This window comes from Leucopleurus acutus, assembly GCF_964270905.1.
Source record: "Leucopleurus acutus genome assembly, chromosome: 13".
Taxonomy (NCBI): Eukaryota; Metazoa; Chordata; class Mammalia; order Artiodactyla; family Delphinidae; genus Leucopleurus; species Leucopleurus acutus.
This window is the reverse complement of record NC_139155.1, coordinates 50,623,875-50,645,743: the sequence shown is the minus strand read 5'-3', so window position 1 is coordinate 50,645,743 and position 21,869 is coordinate 50,623,875. Positions and strand designations below refer to the sequence as shown.

Below are 21,869 nucleotides of genomic sequence, written 5' to 3'. Positions count from 1 at the left end.
GAGGCAAAAAGATCCTAAGGAGAACTCCAAATTAGAGGTGAACGGCAGAGGCAGTGTTCCGCTAGAACAGCGAACGGAAATGAGAGCTGTTCCAGGGCACCGCTGGGCTGTGGCTGGACGCGTGTCCTTCACCTCAGCAGGGAGGAGCCCTGGGCTGCTGACGCACAAACTCACTTCCAATCTGACGACGCGAGGCCTCCAGTTTTCTAATGAAGTAGTATGGACGAACAGGAAGCCCCAGGATTGGAGTTCTTCTCTTAGAAGTTTTTTTACTCAGTGTTATTTATCAAATGACCATCAGTATAAGTACATTCAAATACTTCAAAAGAATGTTACAAGGTATCCTTTTCCTTTAGTATCATGCTTCCTCCATCCCACTAGGTTAAAAATAAAAACTCTTACCTATGTAACTGAGCAAGACAGGGAGGAATATTAATCCATGAGTGGCTCCCAGTAAGACCATAGCGAAATACATCCTGAAGTAAAATCTCTTGAAAATTTGAGATTTGGCGAAGGCCAAAACCATAATGCCTCCAAATTTCGTTAGTGTGATTCCGCTGAATACCTAAGAGAAGAGAGATGGGGTTAGAAGCAACTTTTATCTACCTACCGTAACTGAACACTTCCTCATAGAGGGATTTCTTAAAAGCCAAGGTCCAAAGTAATGGGGGACCGAACCCCAGCTTTCAGATTTACTGTTAAGTAGCATTAGGCTCTGCCTAAATTGTTTTATTTGCTACTTATGAATCTGAGGGGGAAAAAAAGGTGTAATAAGGGTAAAAGCTGTGTATTCTGCACAGACCCCATGGCAGCCCTGAAGTCTATCAGTGCCATTTTTCCAACAGCATTATTTTTCAATTAAGGTATGTACTATTTTTTTAGGCAATGCTACTTATTACACACTTTTTGTTGTTACTCTGTAACAGTGTTGTCTGGTGGTAAAGTAACTGGCTCATAGTTCAGTCCTGTATCCTGGTTTAGCCTGAGAAGATTCTCCAAATGTGAACCACAAACTGCACACTAGGCTCCAAGCATGGCAGCTCCCCTGCTTTTCAGCACACATGGCTGGCCTGGGCTTTAAACGGCTCTCAAATCAAACTTCTCTGTTTTACTGCTTCAGCCATACTGTCGTCTGCAAAGGAGTCTCCAGCAGTAACAGTTCTAAAGAATTTCAGGGTGGAGCTGTATGCAAGATACAGCTATTTCATGAATTGCCTGAAAACCTATAATCCTTAGGAGCTGCTGCTAAGTAAAAGATACAAATTCTGCTTTCCCTACTGAATCTTAAAGTTCCTTCTCCTGAGAAACAGTCACCAAGCTGGGTACTTCGCGGTGAGGTATCTGCCCGAGTCATCTGCTCGGGCTGTACTTACAGAGCTGCCCATGCAGGAGAGCGCCTCTTCTGCCCGTTCCACGCGGCTTCCCTTCGTGCTCACTGTGAACGCTCTCGTGATATGGCTGCAGAACTCCACGGAGATGCCACAGCTCTGAAATAAAGTGCTTCCTTTACAACTGCCCTTCTCCAGTTAAAAACAGTAAAAGCAACCACCCCTTTTCCTGGGATCTGTGGTTATCAGGGCACCTGGGAGGTAAAGGAGCCCGGAGCACCCCCTCTAACTTACAAGACAAAGCTCCTATCACACCAACTTAAACTGTCCCAGGAAGCGTGTGGAACCCTCCAGGCACAGTTTCCTCCAGCAGATCTGCCTCTATTAGGGAGAAACAGCTGAAACCTCTCAAGTTCCCCCCAACCCCCAGCCAGCCAGCACACTGTCATTTCTTTAGCTGGGCCTCACTACCACTCCCCCTGAAGCCACGTTCAGTTCGTATCTGAAGAGCAGATGCACTGTGTCTGTTTTCTGTTAATACTTTCTCAAATGTGCACGTATTCAAGACTATTAAAAAGCACCTGGCAACCACATGGAAGGCAAAAGGTCTTGGTCAGAAAATTCCACTGAGAAAGGGCAGTTCTTCTAACTGAAAACTGAACATCATGCTGTCATCAGGCTACATACTTTGGCAAAGCACCCTTCAGAATAATAATTTTTTTTTTTTTGCAGTACGCGAGCCTCTCACTGCTGTGGCCTCTCCCGTTGCGGAGCACAGGCTCCGGACGCGCAGGCTCAGCGGCCATGGCTCACGGGCCCAGCCGCTCCGCGGCATGTGGGATCTTCGCCAACTGGGGCACGAACCCGTGTCCCCTGCATCGGCAGGCAGACTCTCAACCACTGCGCCACCAGGGAAGCCCCAGAATAATAATTTAAAGGCAGAATGCCTAAGCCAGACCATGACCTCACATTTCCATTGCTATACGTACCACCCACGTCCAACTCCACCTGCCACTGACCCCACCTGACCATGTGCGCCAAGAGCAGGAGCTGGCCTTGATCTCTCACCCCAAGAAACAACGTACAGCAGTGACATAAGGAGTGAGGGACAAACTGAGTGGACCAGGACTCACCATAACCAAGTTGACCAAAGAAACCGCATTCAAACTGATGCCCCAGAGCCACATGACGCCGAACATGTTGACCAAGATCATAGCAATGGTGACGCACATGATCACTGCCGACCACAGCTCACAGCCCAGGAGAACCACGGTCACCACGAAGATGGCACCCAGGGACACACCGAGGTTAAAGAGAGTGTCCTCAATCATGGTCAGGTACTGTTCGTAGAAGACGTAGAACACGCTGGAGAGGGGGAGAAGGTTCTGTTACAGCTTGTTTTTGCTTCCGGAATCTTTACTCCTCATCCTGCCACAACTGCAAAACAGAAACTACCTTGAGAGACATCCTCACACAAAACCTCCCTGTTTGTGCAAGACTCACCTCCAGCAGTTAAGCTGGACCTCTGACCACTGACACCCAGAGAAGGGCCTCCGAGATATGTATTTTATATAAGGTTTTTGTTCATGTGCCCAACTTTATAGGCATTTACTGACAAAGAATATTCCGTGGTATTTTGGGAAAACAAGCCCTGGTCTATCCTGAGGGCTAACCCCAGCCAAACGGGGTCTATGCAGGGCCTGAGAAGAAAATGCTTTTTCGGCAAAGTTAACCAGCTCCTCTAAGGAGTCAGGACACCCACTCCAAGAACTCCTTCCACAGGAGAAAACAGGCTGTCCTCCTGCCAGGAACAGGTCCAGACTCCCTTCAATGAGATTACAGGGGTTGGGGAGAAAATCACTTGTTTCTCCTACTTTTCTATATTTTCTAAATTCAGTATTTCATAAAATATTTTCTTTATGAGGAAAAAAAAGGAAAACAATAAATGAAAAAAGAGAAACCTCCATAAAGTCACTGTCCCCAGCGATCAGTTGCCGGGCCCTCTCTGTGAAGCTGCTCCCCAGGTGCCGCGACCTGTGCCCCCCGCCTGTTTTGCAGGGTGTGAGCTCCAGCCCCGAGACCTCAGTAGGTGCTTCAGATTCTGGCCCAGGTGCCGTTTCCTGAGACAGGCTTCACCTGTGCTCAGGATGGAGCCGGGTTCAGAAGGAAAACCGAGTGTCGGCCCCCCCCAGCAAGGGAACCCCAGGGTGTGGGCGCTTCCCCAGGAGACCCTCATTTACAAAATCCACACGTTACCTGTATGGGAACACACGGTGATCACTTCCTTCCAGGCCCATGGTTCTGGTGATGTTGCTGGCAATGAGGCGGGCCTTTTTCATGGCGTCGATGAAGTCAGCAGAGGTCTTGAGCACCGTGTGGTAGGTCATGAAGTACGTGGCTCCGACGCCCGTGCCGTTGCCGAGGATGTTAACTGCCGCGCTGTAAGCGGCGTGTCCCCTGGGAGAAGACAGTGGTATCAAAGGCAACACCTGATGCCGTACCTGCAGAATCTGAGCATCAAGGCTGAGTGGTGTCGCCTGACCCTGGACTCAGGGATCACACCAGCTGTCAATTTCAGGGACAGGGAAGCCCCTGAAAAGGCGCGATGAAGGTTTAGCTCATTCCTTCCCACACTGGCTTTTCTTTGCTGCTTTGGTTTCTCTGATGCGTAGCCGCTACTGTTTCTGTAGCTGGTTCTGCTCACAGCCCAGTGTGTTCTTCTACAGGGTTTGCTCAGCAGTGCTGTGTAACAGGAGGCGCAAACGGACAAGGGCCCTGGAGTCAGACCGCCATGAGGTCGACCTCGGCCCTGGAACCCCGAGCAGAATTACTAAATTTGGGCTGCAGTGTCATCTGCAAAGGGTGTACCACCACCTACTCATGGGGCTGTGTGGTGAGTCAGTGAAATAGTGTCGGTGAGGTCCCTGGCACGATCCTGTCACACAGGAGGCTCCCTGTCTGTTGCCCCCCTACGAGTTGAATTCATTCTGACTTCTTTTATGTAGCCGAGCATTCAGTCTGCCAGGAGACCAAGCTACTGGGTTCATTTCTTCTTTATTTTTAGGGACAGGCCTCCCATGGTACCTAGTCTAGGTCTCAAAACACAGACGTGAGATGTATGACTGACGGGACTCTGGTCACATTATGTATTCTTATGAAGAACAGGGATGTCCAGCGTTTACCTAATGTACACCTGGACACTCACCTTCCTACCAAAACATCCAAATCCGCCCAACTCCAGACTTCAGTCATCTTTGCTATTTCTGGGCCAGAGATCCTGTTCCCACAGTAGCTGGCTGCCTGGCTAGATGGGGGAGTCAGACAGCCCATAACCTCATGTACAGACAGGCTGGCAAGAAGCACAGTGGGGCTAAAAGAATCCAAACCTTTGGAGCTTCCCTGGTGGCGCAGTGGTTAAGAATCCACCTGCCAATGCGGGGGACACGGGTTCGAGCCCTGGTCTGGGAAGATCCCACATACCGCAGAGCAACTAAGCCCGTGGGTCACAACTACTGAAGCCCGCATGCCTGGAGCCCATGCACCGCAACAAGAGAAGCCACCGCAATGAGAGGCCCAAGCAGCACAGCGAAGAGCAGCCCCCGCTCGCCACAACTAGAGAAAGCCCGCGCCCAGCAACAAAGACCCACTGCAGCCAAAAATAAATAAATAAAAATAAAAAAAAAAAGAATCTAAACCTTCATCCCGGGTGATGTCACCAGAGCAGAGCTGCAGTGCCCCATATGCTCCAGACACAACTGGACAAACCCTTTCACATCCTGAATCGCCCGCATCCCTCCCCACAATCTGCCCTGCCGGTGGTCTGCACAGGACTGTGTCCTTCATGCCGCCAGGAGGGGAGTGTGAGACAGAACGCTCGAGCCAGGATGGAATCGGGTCAGAACGAGGAGGAGTTTTCTTTCTTTCTTTTTTTTTTTTTAACATCTTTACTGGAGTATAATTGCTTTACAATGTTGTGTTAGTTTCTGCTGTATAACAAAGTGAATCAGCTATACGTATACATATATCCCCATATCTCTTGCATCTCCCTCCCACCCTCCCTATCCCACCCCTCTAGTGGGACACAAAGCACTGAGCTGATCTCCCTGTGCTATGTGGCTGCTTCCCACTAGCTATCTATTTTACGTTTGGTAGTGTATATATGTCCATGCCACTCTCTCACTTCATCCCAGCTTACCCTTCCCTCTCCCCGGGTCCTCAAGTCCATTCTCTACATCTGTGTCTTTATTCCTATCCTGCCCCTAAGTTCTCCAGAACCATCTTCTTTTAAGATGAGGAGTTTTCTTTAAAGGCGTTTTGGTTTCTCTGCGGGACAGGGTGGGGAGTGGCAGAGAAGAGGACCTTCCCACCCACCATTCCCACCCCAGCCCTCCCCAGCTTCCCAGTGCAAATTAAAGGGGAAGCGGCCACACAGCTGAATGGGTTCCGTGTCACTTACCCTTTGCCACACTTGGGGTTCGGGTTATCGGAGAGGAACATGGGCAGGAACCTCATGAAGTCTGCACCCTGAGGCCTCTGCTTGCCCTCTGGAGTCAGAGGCCGGCAGTGGACGCAGGCAGGGTCAACCACTGTGCAAACAGGTTGGGGGAGCCACGGTGAGAAGGATGGGTCTCCATATTAAAACATTTAAAAATAATGATAAAGAAGTGACGGGAATTCTTTTCCTGAATCCTTCTGTTTATCCCAAAGCTTCAAACACATGGTTTTCACAGTCAAACTTGAGGTCCCATCTTCATCTAACACAGGCTGTACAAATTTTCTTCCCTGAAGCAGGTTTCCTGCTTTAAGGACAACCTCAGTATGTTATTATCAGAGCCCAGGACGTCCATGTTTTTATCAAGAAAATCCTAGGACAGACTCGACACTTTTACAAAACCATATGGCAATAGTGATAAACAAAGAAAAGCACTCCCATGAGAAGCTACAGCCAGATACCAATCAAGAGAGACCAACAGCATTGTCGGGAAAAGATGACAAACCTGAAAACCAGGGTCCCCTGACCTGGGCCTTGTTCAGCCTGCAGCCCCAGGGGGGGCTGGAAGGGGGACAACAAGGTATCTCCAGAGTGCACAATGGAGGAAGGGGATGATGCCAAGGGGAATGAGATGCAGCAATGGCAGACAAACAGGTGGACGTGGAGGTAAAATGCAAATGACTTTTAAATTATAATGTTAAAGTTCTTCAGAAAAGAGGGGAAGATCTGGAAAAGGATCAAGTACCCGATGCGTTGCAGAACCGATCCGTGCTGTTGTAGACTCTACAGCAAGACGACTGTGGCTTGACCCAGTCAAAATAATCGTCAATCCAGGACGAGGGAGCAAAGCCTATCCGGGTACTAGAGAAAGGAGAGAAAGGGTTACTGATGCCCCCACAAGGGGGAAGTCTTCAGTTTCAGTCCCTTTTCTTGAAATCCAAAACTTCCTTTTCTAGACCTTTTAATGCCACCCAGCCAGAAGACAAACCACGTTAGTGCTGAACGGGAAAAGCTTCAGAACGTGAGGTGGTAAATTTGCCCTTTAAAAAGGTTTTGCTCAGGTAAAGCTAGATTCAACCCACATTTGGCAAGATAGATTTTCCAGGAAAAGCTATCTTAAGAGAGAGGTTTCAGGCCGAGGTCCCGGGCCAGGAGCCCGTCCGCAGCTGGGGTACTGACTAGTTGTCCAGCTGGGCGGCGGTGAAGATCTGCTGCACCAGCGAGTCGTTATTGCAGCCCAGGCCCCCGCACACCATGTTCTGCCCTTTCAGAGAAGCGTAGTCGTGCCCTCCCTCCATGACAAAGTACACGGGCGGGCCCGCGTGCAGGTAGCGACTGAGGGACTGGAAATAATCCGTCACGTAGGAGTCCTGAGAGAGAGAGAGAGGACAACAGGACACAGTGTGAACGTCCTGTGCAAGCGAGAGGGGGGCTCCCGGCCGAGACGCCTCGAGCCCAGGTTCCTGACTCCCTCCACAGCCAGCGCCCCCTCCCCACCCTGGGCCCAGGGGCTTTTCCAGTTGGTCCCACCGTCAGCAGGGCACCTCACGAGGTCAAGACCGGCTGCTTGTGTTCTGCAGCCATGCCCAAGGCCTGTGAGCTCAGAAGGCCCGGGCCTCACGGGCAGAGCTCTGGCGAGGTTCCTGCAATGCGGGAGAGCCTGCCAGCACCCACGTTTAGAAGCGGACATCAGCTGAAACACCTGCGTGAGTATTTTGAAAAATGCATTCACCATGGGCTAAATGAGTTAGAATAAAAAAGAAAGCGTCTTACATCTGGCATTGACAGAGACTGATCCAAGCCGATTTCTACTTTGTTCAGGACTGCGATACTGAATGACAGAACACCCACAAATACCGCTACCTGGAATGTGAAGTGAGTTACAGAGTTAGAGTTATCGTGATTAAAAACATAAATCATTTATTTATCTATTTATTTATTTATTTATGGCTGCATGCAGGATTTAGTTCCCCGACCAGGGATTGAACCCGGGCCCCCTGCACCGGGAGCGCTGAGTCCTACCCACTGGACCACCAGGGAACTCCCTAAATCAAATCTTAAACACACAAAACAGGACTTTTCTAAACGAAAAGCAAGTTTAAATGACACGCTAAGAAAACAAGGAGTCTGGGACAGTAGCCGAGGTCACGGTCTCAACAGTAAAGCCACCTGGGTTCAAATCCTGGCTCTGCCTCTTACAAGCTGAGTGACCCTGGGGAAGTCACTTAACCTCTCTTAGCTTCTATTTCCTCCTCAATAAAATAGGAAAAATAAGACTTGTAACATCAGATAATTTTGTGGATTAAATGAGAAAATTCTAGGGATAATCCAGAATTTAGCGTAGTACCCGGTTCTGAGCACAATACCAGATATTAAGTGTTCAATAAATGTTAGGTGTTACTATTACTTTTTTTTTTTTTTGCGGTACGTGGGCCTCTCACCATTGTGGCCTCTCCCATTGCGGAGCACAGGCTCGGGACGCGCAGGCCCAGTGGCCATGGCTCACGGGCCCAGCCGCTCCGCGGCATGTGGGATCTTCCCGGACCGGGGCACGAACCTGTGTCCCCCACATCGGCAGGCGGACTCTCAACCACCGCGCCACCAGGGAAGCCCACTATTACTTTTACTGGAATGAATTTACATTCTTTTAGTGGAGATGTGATAGATTATAGCTGTTGGCTGTATCCAGTGTGTAAACTGTACTACAAAACGCTCTTGCATGGTTACTGGGGATGAGGGACAGTGCAGGGAGGGAGATGGGTGACACTGAAGGTGCAGGACGAGGGTGATGGAACAGATCTGTATCTTGGTGCTTACACGAATCTGCACATGTGATAAGCTGACACAGAACTGGACACATACATTGTGCCAATGTCGAACTCTTGGTTTTGATATTGAACTACAATTACGTAAGACCTTGGGAGGAAACTGGCAAAGGGCAGCTGGGTCCTTCTCTGCACTACCTCTGTTACTTTCTATGAATCTGTAATTATTTAAAAACAAAACAACCAACTTAAGACAGAAACTCTTGCTTATATTGCCTGCTAAAAATATTTTATATTTGTATATATTTGCTTCTGCATTCTTGTATACACACACACACACACACACACACACACACACACACACACACTTAACAGCTGTCAGAATCCTTCCCAAGCACTCTGATATATATATATACACACACACACACACTTAACAGCTGTCAGAATCCTTCCCAAGCACTCTGATTTCTTAGGAGGTATGTGACAACTTTGGGGAGAAAAACCACAGACAGGCTCCTACCACAATGGGCCGCATCCAGTCCTTAAGCAGAAATGGAGCATAGGCGTCTCTGAAGAAGCGGAATAAGCAGCTCTCCGAGGCCTGGATGCCTGCTCTGTCTGCCGCGCCCCCGACACAGCAGAGGACGTCCAGCCGGTTCTTCTGAGGGGATGAAGAGGAACAGAGGTCACCCTCCAGCCGCCTCATCTAGATTCTAGACTCAAATGAAACAGGCTGCACACCTGATGACAACTTACCTCTTGCCGCTTAACGTCTAACCCCAAGAGACTCACAAAACAGGTAATCTGAAGGAGGAAGTCAATGAGGACCGCCATCCCCGCAAAGAGAGAGAAGGTGTGCACAGCCGGCATCACGGACAGGCCTCCTGCGGGGAGAAGAGAGCAGCCACGTCCTTCCCAGCTGAGGGCTCAGCAGGCCTCACAGGCACGTGCACGTATGAACACACGGCACCAGAGCAGGCCAATCCCACAAGAAGAATCCCCCCAATCCTCCCACCCAAAGGCACTCTGCACAATCTGCGGGTGCCACACCAGAACCACCTGGGGTTCCAGGGACCGGGCCCCCTCCTACTTTATCAAGACAATGGGAATCCAACCCCAATTCTGCTGTTCAGAATTCTATGATCCCAACTCTATACTTTAACAAGCTCTCCAAGCAAATGCATGCACTTTCACGTTTGAGATCCATTAACACAGGCCATTTCTTATAGTACCTGCTACACTTCAGTCCACAAGAGGGATGGTATTTCCCATATGCTATTATACATCCAGTCAGTCTCTCGGTTTAGTTACAAATGAGGATGCTCCAAGCGTCCTCCAGGCTAAGACTCAGAAGCTGAAAACTGGCTGCCCATGGGCCAGATATATATAAACCCATTTTAGAATTTAAAAACAGTTTTTAAAAAATAAATAGCCAATATTTAACAATGAGATTCACAGTGTCACTTGAGAGAAAAAAAATCTAGATTCACAGCGTCGCTTGAGAAAAAAATTGGACCTGGCAGCACTGGGCCAGCAACACATAGCTGCCTCTTGCAGATGGGACCCCAGACTCTGGGTGCCACGGTCCCTGCTGCTCCTCCTGTCCCCCCAAAGTCACTCCAACCTTGAGGCCCAGGGTCAGCTGCCATCACCAACATACTTGCACTGTTTTTTTTTTTAATAATAGAAAAAGAGGAAGTAACCGTTTTGCATCTGTATCCATAAAGAGAAACCACAAGAGCCACAGGTTTGTTTCACAGTGCACTGCTTCGTGGAGACGGGGGATTGATATATGCTAACGGCGTGTCTGTGTCCAAAGACCACACCTACGACGTCCCTCCCATGGCCCCTTGTAAGATGACCTGGTGGCCCCTGCAGGCATTTCCACTGGGACCCACGGATCGTGTGTCTTCCCTGGACTTACTGGGCGGTTCTAATCAGCATCCTCTGCAGAGGATGTGACAGTTTCCTCTTACTACATGCCAGACATGGGGGTGGGCAGTGCCCTGCTAGTAAGACGACCGATTTCTCCACATGAAAGAATACAGAAGTGCTGGGTTTTGTGCCGGTTTATTCTGGCTCCTTGTATTGAGGGAAGACTGAAGAACTCCTGCTCATTGACGAGGCTGCTTCCCAGTGAAATGTGTGTGCAGAGGCGGGGAGACTGCCTTTCGGAACAGTGGCAAACACCTTGCGAGCTAACGCCTGTGATTTTGGAGTTGCTGCCGAGAGTGCTGTGACGGGAAGGACCCTGTGGCTGTCCTTCAAGAGTGCTATTTTCAAACCCCAGCACTTGCCATGGGTGCCCTAAACGGGCAGGGGCAGGAGTCCTAGGTATCTGAACCCCAACATCAACACCGTCCTGAAACAATGTGAGAAGGAAGACACTTGCTGGGAATCCCCTGGTGGGGGAACTAGGATCCTGCATGCTGCGTGGTGTGGCCAAAATTTTAAGAAACTAAAAATTAAAAATAAATAAATAATGTAGTTAAAAAAAGAAGACACTTGCTAATGGCATCCGAGATACTGCCACCAATTTTTCTCGTGGTCCACTCTGATACTTTCCAATCACAGAATAAAACTTAAAAAACAGCGCAAAGGGTCATATACTGATACACCCAGGCTCAGCAAACCTCAGGGTTGGCAGATTCAAAGAGTAATTACCTAAGAAAAATGCTACCGTCTCTGAAAAGGACGACAGGAAAATACTTGGGGCCACTTCTCCCAGGACCCGGCCCACCTGCTGGTCCAGCGTCTCCCCTTGGAGACGTTCATCTCTCTTAAAAATAAAATAGAAAGTTAAACACGCGACATTAAAGTTTCTCAATTACAATGCCACCTCTTTGCTTCTTTGGTGCCTTGTGTTAACCTGATGGTAAAAAATAATGATTAGCAGCATCTACTTGTTGTTTGTGAACTTTATACAATAAAGCAGTGAGGACCCCAAACTTCTCATGTTGATTCATTTGGGATATTTCTGAAGCCCGGAGCCAGGTAACAGGTGAGAATCTAAAGGAAGGACTGAATCAGGTTATCAGGAAAATACAAGCAACGCAGGCTGCAGGTGGCTGGACCTTTAAATAACACTCCTACATGCCACTGGGTCTCTGCCCAGGTAAGCGCTACAGGACAAGGGACCCTGGGAGAACCAACGGATTGACGTCATTTTTTACATCAGTGGGTCCTGTGCTGACCTTTTGCCTTTTAGTGGCACCTCTGACAAATCCCTCATTCTTCTACACTATATTGAGAATCATTTTAATAGCTGTTGTGCCCAAAATAGTTTCTACAAGCGTGTTAGCCCTTTTTGCACACATGTTGCACATATTTTAAAACCAAATTCTCACTTTATATCTATGCCACCAACCAAAGAGAATGTTGATCTCAATCTTCTTGGTCTCAAAATGTCCAGAACAAGTTACAGGCACCAATAAGCAACACAGAGGAACGGAAACGAAGTCTCCACGTGTCACACTCAAATACTCCGCATGGAGCTGAACAGCCGTATGTGGAGCCTGGTACTTGGTCAGACGCTGTGAGACTCTGAAACGCACCTGGTAGGTCTGGACCAGAATGAAGATGTTGTCCACGCCCACGGCCAGCACCAGGAATGGGATGACTTCTATCACAATGAGGGTGAAGGGGATCCCAATGTAGCTGAAGATGCCCAAGGAGCACGCCACCGAGCTCAGCACGATCAGGATGCCTGCGATGCCCAGGGAGATTTTCGAATCCACCTGGAGATGCCACAAAGACATAGATCCTCAGTTAGGGTGTTTTCTGTCCTGTTCCTAAAAGGTCCTCATTTTCACCTCTTTACCTGGATATTGCCCATCTAGATTTAAAAGTACGGTTCCCGGTTTGAAAGAAGATATGAAAAGTTGTCTAGGTCTTCCCTAGCAACATATTTTATCAGCTTACATTCTTAGGTGATGGCAAGTTAGAAAAAAAACTGAATTATGTGAAATAAACTTTAAGTTGAAGATAAGAAATTGGAACTGAAGAAAACAGATGCAGGAAGCAGAAAATGTGACAAACAAGTAAAACACAGGACAATTTAAGGTAGTTTTGAACATAATGAATTAGGATTAAGCAGAGGCAAAAACATGCCATCACGCTGTGTACTGTCATTTCCCTCTAACACACATACACACACACATGCACACACACACCTACACACCCCACTTACCAGAAACCTGCTACAGCTTTCGATATGCCCCAAGGCTATGGAAATATATAAAAACATGATGCCATAGCTGATTAGAACAGTGAAGATATCGCTGTTACTTTCACGGTTTATTTCATCTTCAATACTTCGTTCAGCCTTAAAAGAAATGGTCAGATTTGGATTCTTGTAGCTTTTCACAAAATTAATAAACCTAAAAGGGTAAGCAAAATTTTGTATTTTTAGTTAAAACTTAGTGACAACTAAGTAAGGAACTTCTTCGTAACTTCTACGACACAAAAGCCACACTTAACCCTTATACCTCGTTAGGACCTTCCACACTGGCAAGTAGAAGGTAGGACACTTCCAGATTACGAAGTTCCAGACATGCTGAGTTTTCCAGTATTTAAAACAGGTTTAGAACAAGTTTAAAAACTGCTTCATGGTCTCACTTCTTTTTTTTACTAAAAATGATTTCTAAATGAAGTATATTATACTACAGACATATGCTCATGGAACAAAAATTTTAAAAGTTGATTTACAGATTCAATGCAATCCCTATCAGAATCCCAGCTGACTTCCTTGTAGAAAGACAAGCTGTTCTAAAATTCACATGGAATTGCGAGGGGCCCAGAATAGCCCAAATCTTCTTTTTCAAGAACAAAGTAGGAAGATTCACACTTCCCAATTTCAAACTTACTACAAACCAACAGGAATCCAGACAGTGTGGTTACAAGCACAAGGCAAGGACAGGCATACAGATCAAAGGATCAGAACTAAGAGTCCAGAAATATGCCATGTATCTGCCTTCACCTAATTTTCAATAAAGGTGGCAAGACTATTAATGGGGGAAAGAATATCCTTTCAACAAATGGTCTGGGGCAACTGGAGAGCCATATACAAATAAATGCAGTTGGACCCTTACCTCACACCATGTATAAAGATTAACTCTTAACTCAATGGATAAAAGACCTTTTAAATGTAAGAGCTAAAACTATAAAACCCTCAGAAGAACACATAGGTGTAAGTTTCCAGGTCCTTGGGTTAGGCATTGTTTCTTGGCTATGACACCAAAAGTATGAATAACAAAAGAGAAGATAGATAAATTGGACTTTACTGAAATTAAAAACTTCTGTGTTTCAGAGGATACCATCAAGAAAGGCAAAAACACAGATTAGAGAATGGGAGAAAATATTTGCAAATCATACATCTGATAAGGGACTTGTAGAATATATAAGGGACTTGTAGAATATATAGCAATTCTGATAATTCGATAATAAAAATACAAATAACCCAGTGAAATAAATGGGCAAAGGATATGAATAAACATTTTTCCAAAGAAAGTTATACAAATCGGTGCATGAAAAGATGCTCAAATTCATTAGTCATCAGGGAAATGCACTCAAAACTGCAATGAGGGAATTCCCTGGTGGTCCAGTGCTTAGGACTTGGTGCTTTCACTGCCGTGGCCTGGTTCAAGCCCTGGTTGGGGAACTAAGATCCCGCAAGCTGTGCAGTGTGGCCGAAAAAACAAAATAAAACAAAAAAACTGCAAGGAGATACCACTTCACACCCACTAGGATAGCTAGAATCAAAAAGTCAAATAATAACAAGTGTTGGCGAGGTGTGGAGAATATGAAACCTCCATACACTGGTGGGAATGTAAAATGGTGCAGTCACTTTTTTTTTTTGGCTGCGCCGCACAGCACGTGGGATCTTAGTTCCCCAACCTGTGGAAGCAGAGCCTTAACCACTGGACCACCAGGGAAGTCCCATCGGTGCAGTCACTTTGGAAAAAAGTCTGCCAGTTCCTCAGAGTTACCGTATGATCCAGCAATTCTACTCCTAGATATATACCAACCAGGAGAAATGAAAACATGTTCACACAAAAACTTGTATATGAATGTTTCTAGTATTATTCCTAATAGCCAAAAGGTAGAAACAGCTCAAATGTTCATCAACTGATGAATGGATAAACAAAATGTGGTATATCCATAGGATGGGATATTCTTCAGCCATAAAAAGGAACGAAGTCCTGACACAGGCTACAACTTGGATGAACCCGGAAAACATTTTTCTAACTGAAAGAAGCCAGACCCAAAAGTCCACGTACATGACTCCATTCCTATGAAAGTCTGGAATAGGAAAATCTAGAGACAGAGAGTAGATTGGTGGCTGGGTAGGGCTGGGTGTTAGGAGGGTGACCAATAAAGGAGATGGGATTTCTTTCTGTGGTAAAGAAAATGTTCTAAAATTGACCATGGTGATGTTTGCACACATCTGTGAATACACTAAAAGCTACTGAACTGTACGCTTTAAATGGGTGAACTGTATGGTATATGAATTATACCCCAACAAAGCTGTTCAGAGTCCCTGTCTTCCTCAGTTTTAAATGGGAATTTACATTCCCATTCTCTAGAGGTTATACCACAGCTAACCCGGTTCCCAGGTCATTTGTTTGATATCTTTTCTAGGCATGGATGGCGTGCATAGCACATATTTGTCCAAACATGCTGACTGCAGTTTTTAGTCACTATCTTGAACCCTTTATTTGTCTCACTATCTTTAATGACGAAATAATATTCTACTGTACTTCTCCCTACTAACATACACTCAGCTTGCTCAGGTTTCGCTGTTAGAAAAGAATGCAAGGAACATTTCTGCATAGATACTTTTGCATTCTTGTTGCAGGGATACGTATTAAAAGAATGTTTATAGGTAAATTTATTAATAGATTTTTTTTTTCATAGCACCACCAGTACCAAGTGAAAAAAATGGCATAACTTAGATCTACTGTTGGTTAATGTAGTTGAACTAACTGTAAATGCTTTCTGCTACGGTCCACCTTCCCACAGAAAGAACAGCTTGTTTAGACTCTGTGAGCAACTCACTCTCTTTCCCAGGCCTGGGCCTTCTGGAGCTTCTCTGTATCGTTACAGTAATTATTGACAGGAAAGGTAATCACAAGGGCTGTGGCGTTGTTGTAGTTTTCATCTAGAAAGGAAAAAGGTGACATCAAAAGCAGATTACAAGCGTGCAGAAAACTAGATCAATACGAGGGGAAAATCACAAGCCAGTTAGGTGCCTGGTTTCTCATGGGGCTGAAGCCTACACACACCTGAGCTCGAGGAACACAACAGGAGATCTGGTGCCTGTGTAGTTCAGCTAGTGAAGAAAAAGGACCCTTGTGTGGAAGTAGGCACAGTTGTCATTCATATCATCATTACTACACGGCACGTGCATGGTGACAATTTCAAACAGAGCGGAAAGGTGTTCAGGGAAAAGCCTCTCTCCTCCCTCAGTCCCCGTCTGTGTCTCAGCTCTCCTCCCCACACCATGGCACTGTGACTCCTTCCAGCCACGGTCCACGTGCATAAGCACAGTCTCCCCTTCCCTCCTTGTTTACACAAGCAGTGACACACTCTTCTGCAAATGCTGCTTTTAAAGGCATATCCTGAGAATGCTCTGTTTTAGTACACAGAGAGTGTCCTTATTCTTTTTTCTGCTGTATGATATTTCCTAGTATAATTTAACCAATCTCCAGTTGATGGCTATCTTTGCAAATCTTTTTGGTATTATATACAGAATTACTACAAAGAATAACCTGATATTTCCAATATGTACAATGTAATTCGTAGAATCAATTCTTGTAAGTACAATCACAGAATCAAAAAATATGTGCATTTCTAATTTTGATAGATGCCCCCAACTGCCCTCCAAAGAGGCCTCCTGTTTTTCATTTCTTTCTTCAACAAAATATTTACTGAGACCTACTTTGTGCCAGACATTATCTTAGAGACTATGGATACATCAGTGAGCAAAGGAGATAAAAATCTCGGTCTTCCTGGAGCTTATATTCCAGTAACCATTTATACCTCCACCAACAATGTGGTTTCCCCACATTCATCCACAAAAGATTTTATCAAACACTTAGATCTTTGCTAATCTCTTATGTAAAAGATTGAAGTGAGAGGCATTTCACTAATTTGGAGTGAGGTTCAGCATTTTCCCCATATAACTGAAAGCCACCTGCATTTCCTCCTTTGTTAACACTCATATGGCTTCTGCCCACTTTTCTTTTGGGTGGCTGACCTTCTCTCTTTTCCCCAAGAGCTCTCCACATATTAAGGAAATGCTGACTGTTATGTACACTAACTTTTTTTTTTCTCCAGTTTGCTGTTTGTTTTTTAAACTTTGTTTGTTCTCTACACAGGAGTTTTAAATTCTCACGCAGTCAAATTCATCAGTGTTTCCTTCTGTGGCTTCTGCATTGTGTGTCCTGCTTAGGAATGCCTTCTCCATTTAAAAATTATTTTAAAAAATTCACCCTGCATTCTCTCCTAGTACTTTAGTAGTTTCACTTCTTATATTGTAGTCTTGGTTCCACTGGAATTTACTCTGGTGGAGGGAATAAGGTAGAGAACAAATTTAATTTTGACGGCTGTGGCTACCCAGCTGGTGACACCATCTTTTCCCCACTGATTACAAACCACACGGTGTTACATAAGGCAGAGTAAAATTTACAGCTCACAACTTCTCCCTTCCCACTGGATGAGGAGAACATCTGGCTTCTTCTTTAGGCTGGAGAAAAACTGTTAGGTTGCCTGTAATGAGGCTTCAGATGCCAAAGCTGTCACATGATTCACTACCCCATCACACCTAATAGAATCTGCTCCAAGGTGCTGCAGGAACCAGCAAAGAGCAAACCAACCGCCTCTCCCACTATAAAAGTGTTTGAGTTCTTAGCCAACTGGTTTAGAAGGAAAAAAATCTATCCACTTTGTTTCTTTTCCCCCATCTCACATATTATCTCTCCCCCATTACAGATGTTCTTAACCAGAGGGCTACAGACTCCACAGGGGCTCTCTCAACGAGTTTCAAGGGTTCCATGAACTCCCTGAAACTGAGCAACGTATTACGTGGATGTACACAATGGCATTACTCTGGGAAAACGTCCTTAGCTGTCGACAGCTTTCCCAAGAGTAACCTAAAAATGGCTAACACCACTTCCTTCAAATGCACAATAAAACCCAAAGCCGAAGGAGATACTATATTTGGGACCCAATATACTGGGTAAATGATAAGAGTGCTCGATTGATGAAATCTTCGTAATTACCACTTGACTGTTAATGACAGAACCAAGACTCCTTTATCTAGCAGGAAGAGTAGAAGCTTCTCTCACCATCGTAGCCTCCTAACACAAGCCACGGGAACACTGGTCCACCAAAGGTCCCCAGGCAAGGATCGTGGAGCAAACTGGTGTCATTCAGGGAGGCGGGAGCCCTGCCAAGAATGCAGAAAACACCGCCCAATTAGAACAACCTTAAGACGCCACAGAGACCGAAACGTTTACGCAGCAGTCATGAGGCGGATTAGGAATGTGGGCCTGAGGCTGGTTCCTTGGATGAATAATAACAGTTCAGTAGTTGCTGGTGGGACCTCAGCATCACTGAGAGGCAGGCACATACAGTGCAATGTGGTTGATGTCACCTGGTGCACAGGAGGGGGCTGCTAATACGTGGGGAAAACCGCCACCATGAAGAAAAGAGCTGTACAGGCCAGGTCTCTAAGGCTGAGGGGGGATTCACCTGGGAGGGAAGAAGTGAGGGCTTCCACACACCACACTGGGGGGAAGAGAAGAAAGAGCGTGAGGACAGGTACAGGAAAGGATAGAGTGGACGGCGGCCTGAGGGACCACAGGAAGTCCTGGGTCTAGAGCATGGGGTACCCATGAAGGGGGGCCTCCCAGGCAGGGGGTGGGGCTAGGAAGGAAGAGGGAAGCCGTGGAAAAAAGGGGTAGGCGCCATGCTAAGCAGTTTGGATTTTTATCCTGTAGACACTAGGGAACGATCAGATTTGGGGAAAAGGGAGGTCATGAGCTGTTTGACAAAGATAACTCGGGTGGCAAAGCGGAAGGAGGTCTGGAAGTAGGAAAGAAAGAAGCAGGGAGACCAGGCCAGGGACGCCAGCAGTGCAGGAGAGACAGACAACCGGTGACAGGGAACCAGCATTTCAGCACAGAAGTCAGGCGGACGCTGGGCACACGTGAAGGTCCTCGTATATAATGTGAACCACCGCCCTTCAGCGCCGAGGGACAAGGGGCGGGCTCAGGTCCTGGGATCAGGTCACTGCTGGGGGCGAACGGCAGGGCTGCAGGGCTGCATAGAAGCTGAGCCCTGTCAACCCACACATGTGGGGCTCTGCTGCCACACTGCGGGCTTGAGGGCTCATGCTGAGGTTAAAACCCATACAAGCTACGTGAGGAAGAGTCCAGGCAGCCCGTAAGGGTAGGCGTTGATGCCATCATGTGATGCGGGGGAAGCAGGAGGTCTGTGCTTGGTTCTGGGCTAGCCGGGCTCCTGCAGGGCCTGCGTGCCCCCAGGCGGAACAGCCCAGGGAAAGGTGGAGGGTGAGGAGGGAGTTGAGAGCTGGGGACGCACAAGCGGAACCACAGACAACACACACCTCTGCCGCGCAGGAGAGGAGGTGCTCACGGTGGTGTTTCCACACCTGTGTGAACCACGCTCCCCTCAGGCAAAACACCCATCTCATGTGTCTCCCCTGTGGCCAAAATTCTGTTGATATTTTATTTTGTAAAACAAACAGAGAGAAAATAACTTTTTTCTTTAAACATTAAAGTTAAATAATACTGAACCTTTCTTTCCAATTGCCAGTGGCCACCCTGTACCACCTGTCCTTCGGAGAACACTGCTTCGGGTACACGGGCTACACTTATTGTTTCACGGGCTTGTGTTTATAGATGTGACGTCCTGAAGAGAGTAAACACAGCCCAACCATCTAGAGTCAGTCATATTCCAGTAACAAAAAGAGACGGAACCTAAGGTCACCAAACCAGGCCAGAAGCTAGAGCAGTTGGCTGTCAAGATATGGTTAACTGAGCAGCACGTTCACAGGTGACAAGGAATAATTTCTCTGCTTCCATAATGAAGAAACAGCCAGGGCTTCCCTGGTGGCGCAGTGGTTGAGAGTCCGCCTGCCGATGCAGGGGACACGGGTTCGTGCCCCGGTCCGGGAAGATCCCACATGCCGCGGAGCGGCTGGGCCCGTGAGCCATCGCCGCTGAGCCTGCGCGTCCGGAGCCTGTGCTCCGCAACAGGAGAGGCCACAGCGGTGAGAGGCCCGCATACCGCAAAAAAATAAAAAAGAAACAGCCACAGTGGTGGTCTGATTGGCTGAACAACTGTCTCTGGGCCAGATCAGGCCAAGGTACATGGATGGCATCCAGAGACGGCAGACGCAAGCCGCAAGCCGCTCCTCCTGCCGCGGGACAGGCCTAAAGATCACCTCACAGGTCACCAAGCACGGCTCCTCTGTGTCTAATTCAAACCATACACGCACCCTGCCCAGCCAGTCGAGCCTCCGAGGCGAAGCAGCTTCAGTGCCCTCCGATCTAACTGCACTCTAATCCAGCCCCCACTCCTCGAGGGGATGCTGCACATTTTAAAAACTCAGTATCATGAAATAAATTTATACTTGAAAGACAAGAAAAAGCACTACAGGCTTCTATTTTTGCACTATTTAACCAGCTCAGGAATGCCTGGGGCGGTGCAACTATGTGTTATCAATCCAGGCGGGAGTCAGGGGCTGAGCGGTACCTGCCGTTCCTCAATGACACACCACGAATGCCTCACCCCAGGGCCTTTGCACCTGCTGCCCGTCTACACGGAACACTCCCCCCACCCCCCCACCCCAACTCTCCCAGGCCTCCGTCTTCCCTTCTGCTGACCAGGTCTCTGCTGCACCGAGAGCAGCATGCCCCCTGCACTCCCTGCCCTCGCCCAGCTTCCTTTCCCCACTGCATCGCCTCGACCTGGCACCGTCTCAACCCGGCGTCAGGGCCAGCGGCTACTGTTCACCCTCTGCCTCCCTTCATTAGAAGGAAGGCTTTGCCGGGAGGATCCCGCTGTTTATCCCTGCTGGGGCTCCAGTACCTTCAACGGCGTGTGGCCACAGCAGGGGCTCCAATGTTGGAGGAATGAAGGAAGGACTGTCCCCGCCACTTACCGAACGCAGTACAGGAAGTGTGTGTGGTAATCCGCGTACACAAAGAAGTCGTCTCCTACTTTGTGGTCCAGCACGGAATGGCTGTTCTGGAAGTAATTTAACACGCTCATGATGGTGCAGTGCTTGTTATACGGTGAGAGGGGGGCCAAGCAGATGTCCTGGAGTGTCACAGTCTCATTGTTGTAAGATGCAGTAATGTTCTCGATGGCTGTTTGTAAGTCAAGAACCTGAAGGATGATTTTTTAAAATAAACAAACCCAGAAATGTATCAGTTTTCCCTCAGAGGCTGACTAACCGTTATCGCCTGGAGGAGTCAGAAGGTAAAGAGGGTTTGGCGAAAATCCTTCCTGAGACAGGGAAGGCTGAGACACATGACGGTTTAAAAAAAAAAAAAAAAAAAAATTTTTTTTTTTTAAAACATATTTTTGGTGACTTCCCTGGCGGTCCAGTGGATAAGACTTCACCTTCCAATGCAGGGGGTGAGGGTTCAATCCCTGGTTGGGGAGCTAAGATCCCACATGCCTCGCAGTCAAAAAACCAAAACATAAAACAGAAGCAATACTGTAACAAATTCAATAAAGACTTTAAAAATGGTCCACGTCAAAAAAAAAAAATCTTAAAAAGAAAACAAACATATTTTTGCTGAGGAACAGCAAACTGGGATGGAGACCCCACCAATAGGCACCCAGAGAGAGGAGGGGGCACCACGACAGGTCAGATCCCAGTGCAGGACACACGAACATCTGCCCTCCCACCCTTCTCCACAGGGACCCACGAGGCCACAGAGGGCAGCCTGGGGTCATCTGTCTGATCTTCCTGACACTCCCTCCCCTCACCAACAAATACCACCTTCCTCCATACTATGGTTATTTATGTATATTCTCATACTTTCTAATAGAGAATATATTCCAGGAGGTAAATGACAACATTTGCACCTTTTGCAACAAGCTAGGAAAAAGCAACAGACAGTCATTGGGTGGAAAAAAGATCCTACTAAAGTCTTGAGAATATTTTGATGTTTTTTCAAGCCATCAAGACTTTCTGTAGGGCAACAGCAATGTTTAAAGGAAAAACCATGCAACTGTGCAACTGTT

General features: G+C 47.2%; 1 protein-coding gene across 3 annotated transcripts in view; it reads right to left on the bottom strand.

The window, feature by feature from the left end:
• NPC1 (NPC intracellular cholesterol transporter 1) overlaps positions 1-21,869 on the bottom strand; it is a 47,845-nt gene that overhangs the window by 1,185 nt on the left and 24,791 nt on the right. For 2 of the 3 annotated variants that reach the window (XM_082853490.1, XM_082853489.1), the window contains exons 9-24: positions 20,776-21,002; positions 17,933-18,033; positions 15,642-15,744; positions 12,775-12,964; positions 12,140-12,322; positions 11,250-11,364; positions 9,342-9,469; positions 9,106-9,246; positions 7,594-7,683; positions 7,000-7,190; positions 6,566-6,681; positions 5,785-5,914; positions 3,585-3,785; positions 2,462-2,693; positions 1,374-1,487; positions 403-565 (exon numbers count right to left, since the gene is read on the bottom strand). In XM_082853490.1, coding sequence (XP_082709616.1) covers positions 403-565; positions 1,374-1,487; positions 2,462-2,693; positions 3,585-3,785; positions 5,785-5,914; positions 6,566-6,681; positions 7,000-7,190; positions 7,594-7,683; positions 9,106-9,246; positions 9,342-9,469; positions 11,250-11,364; positions 12,140-12,322; positions 12,775-12,964; positions 15,642-15,744; positions 17,933-18,033; positions 20,776-21,002 — 2,425 coding nt within the window. The other variant, XM_082853491.1, reaches the window with a different exon arrangement.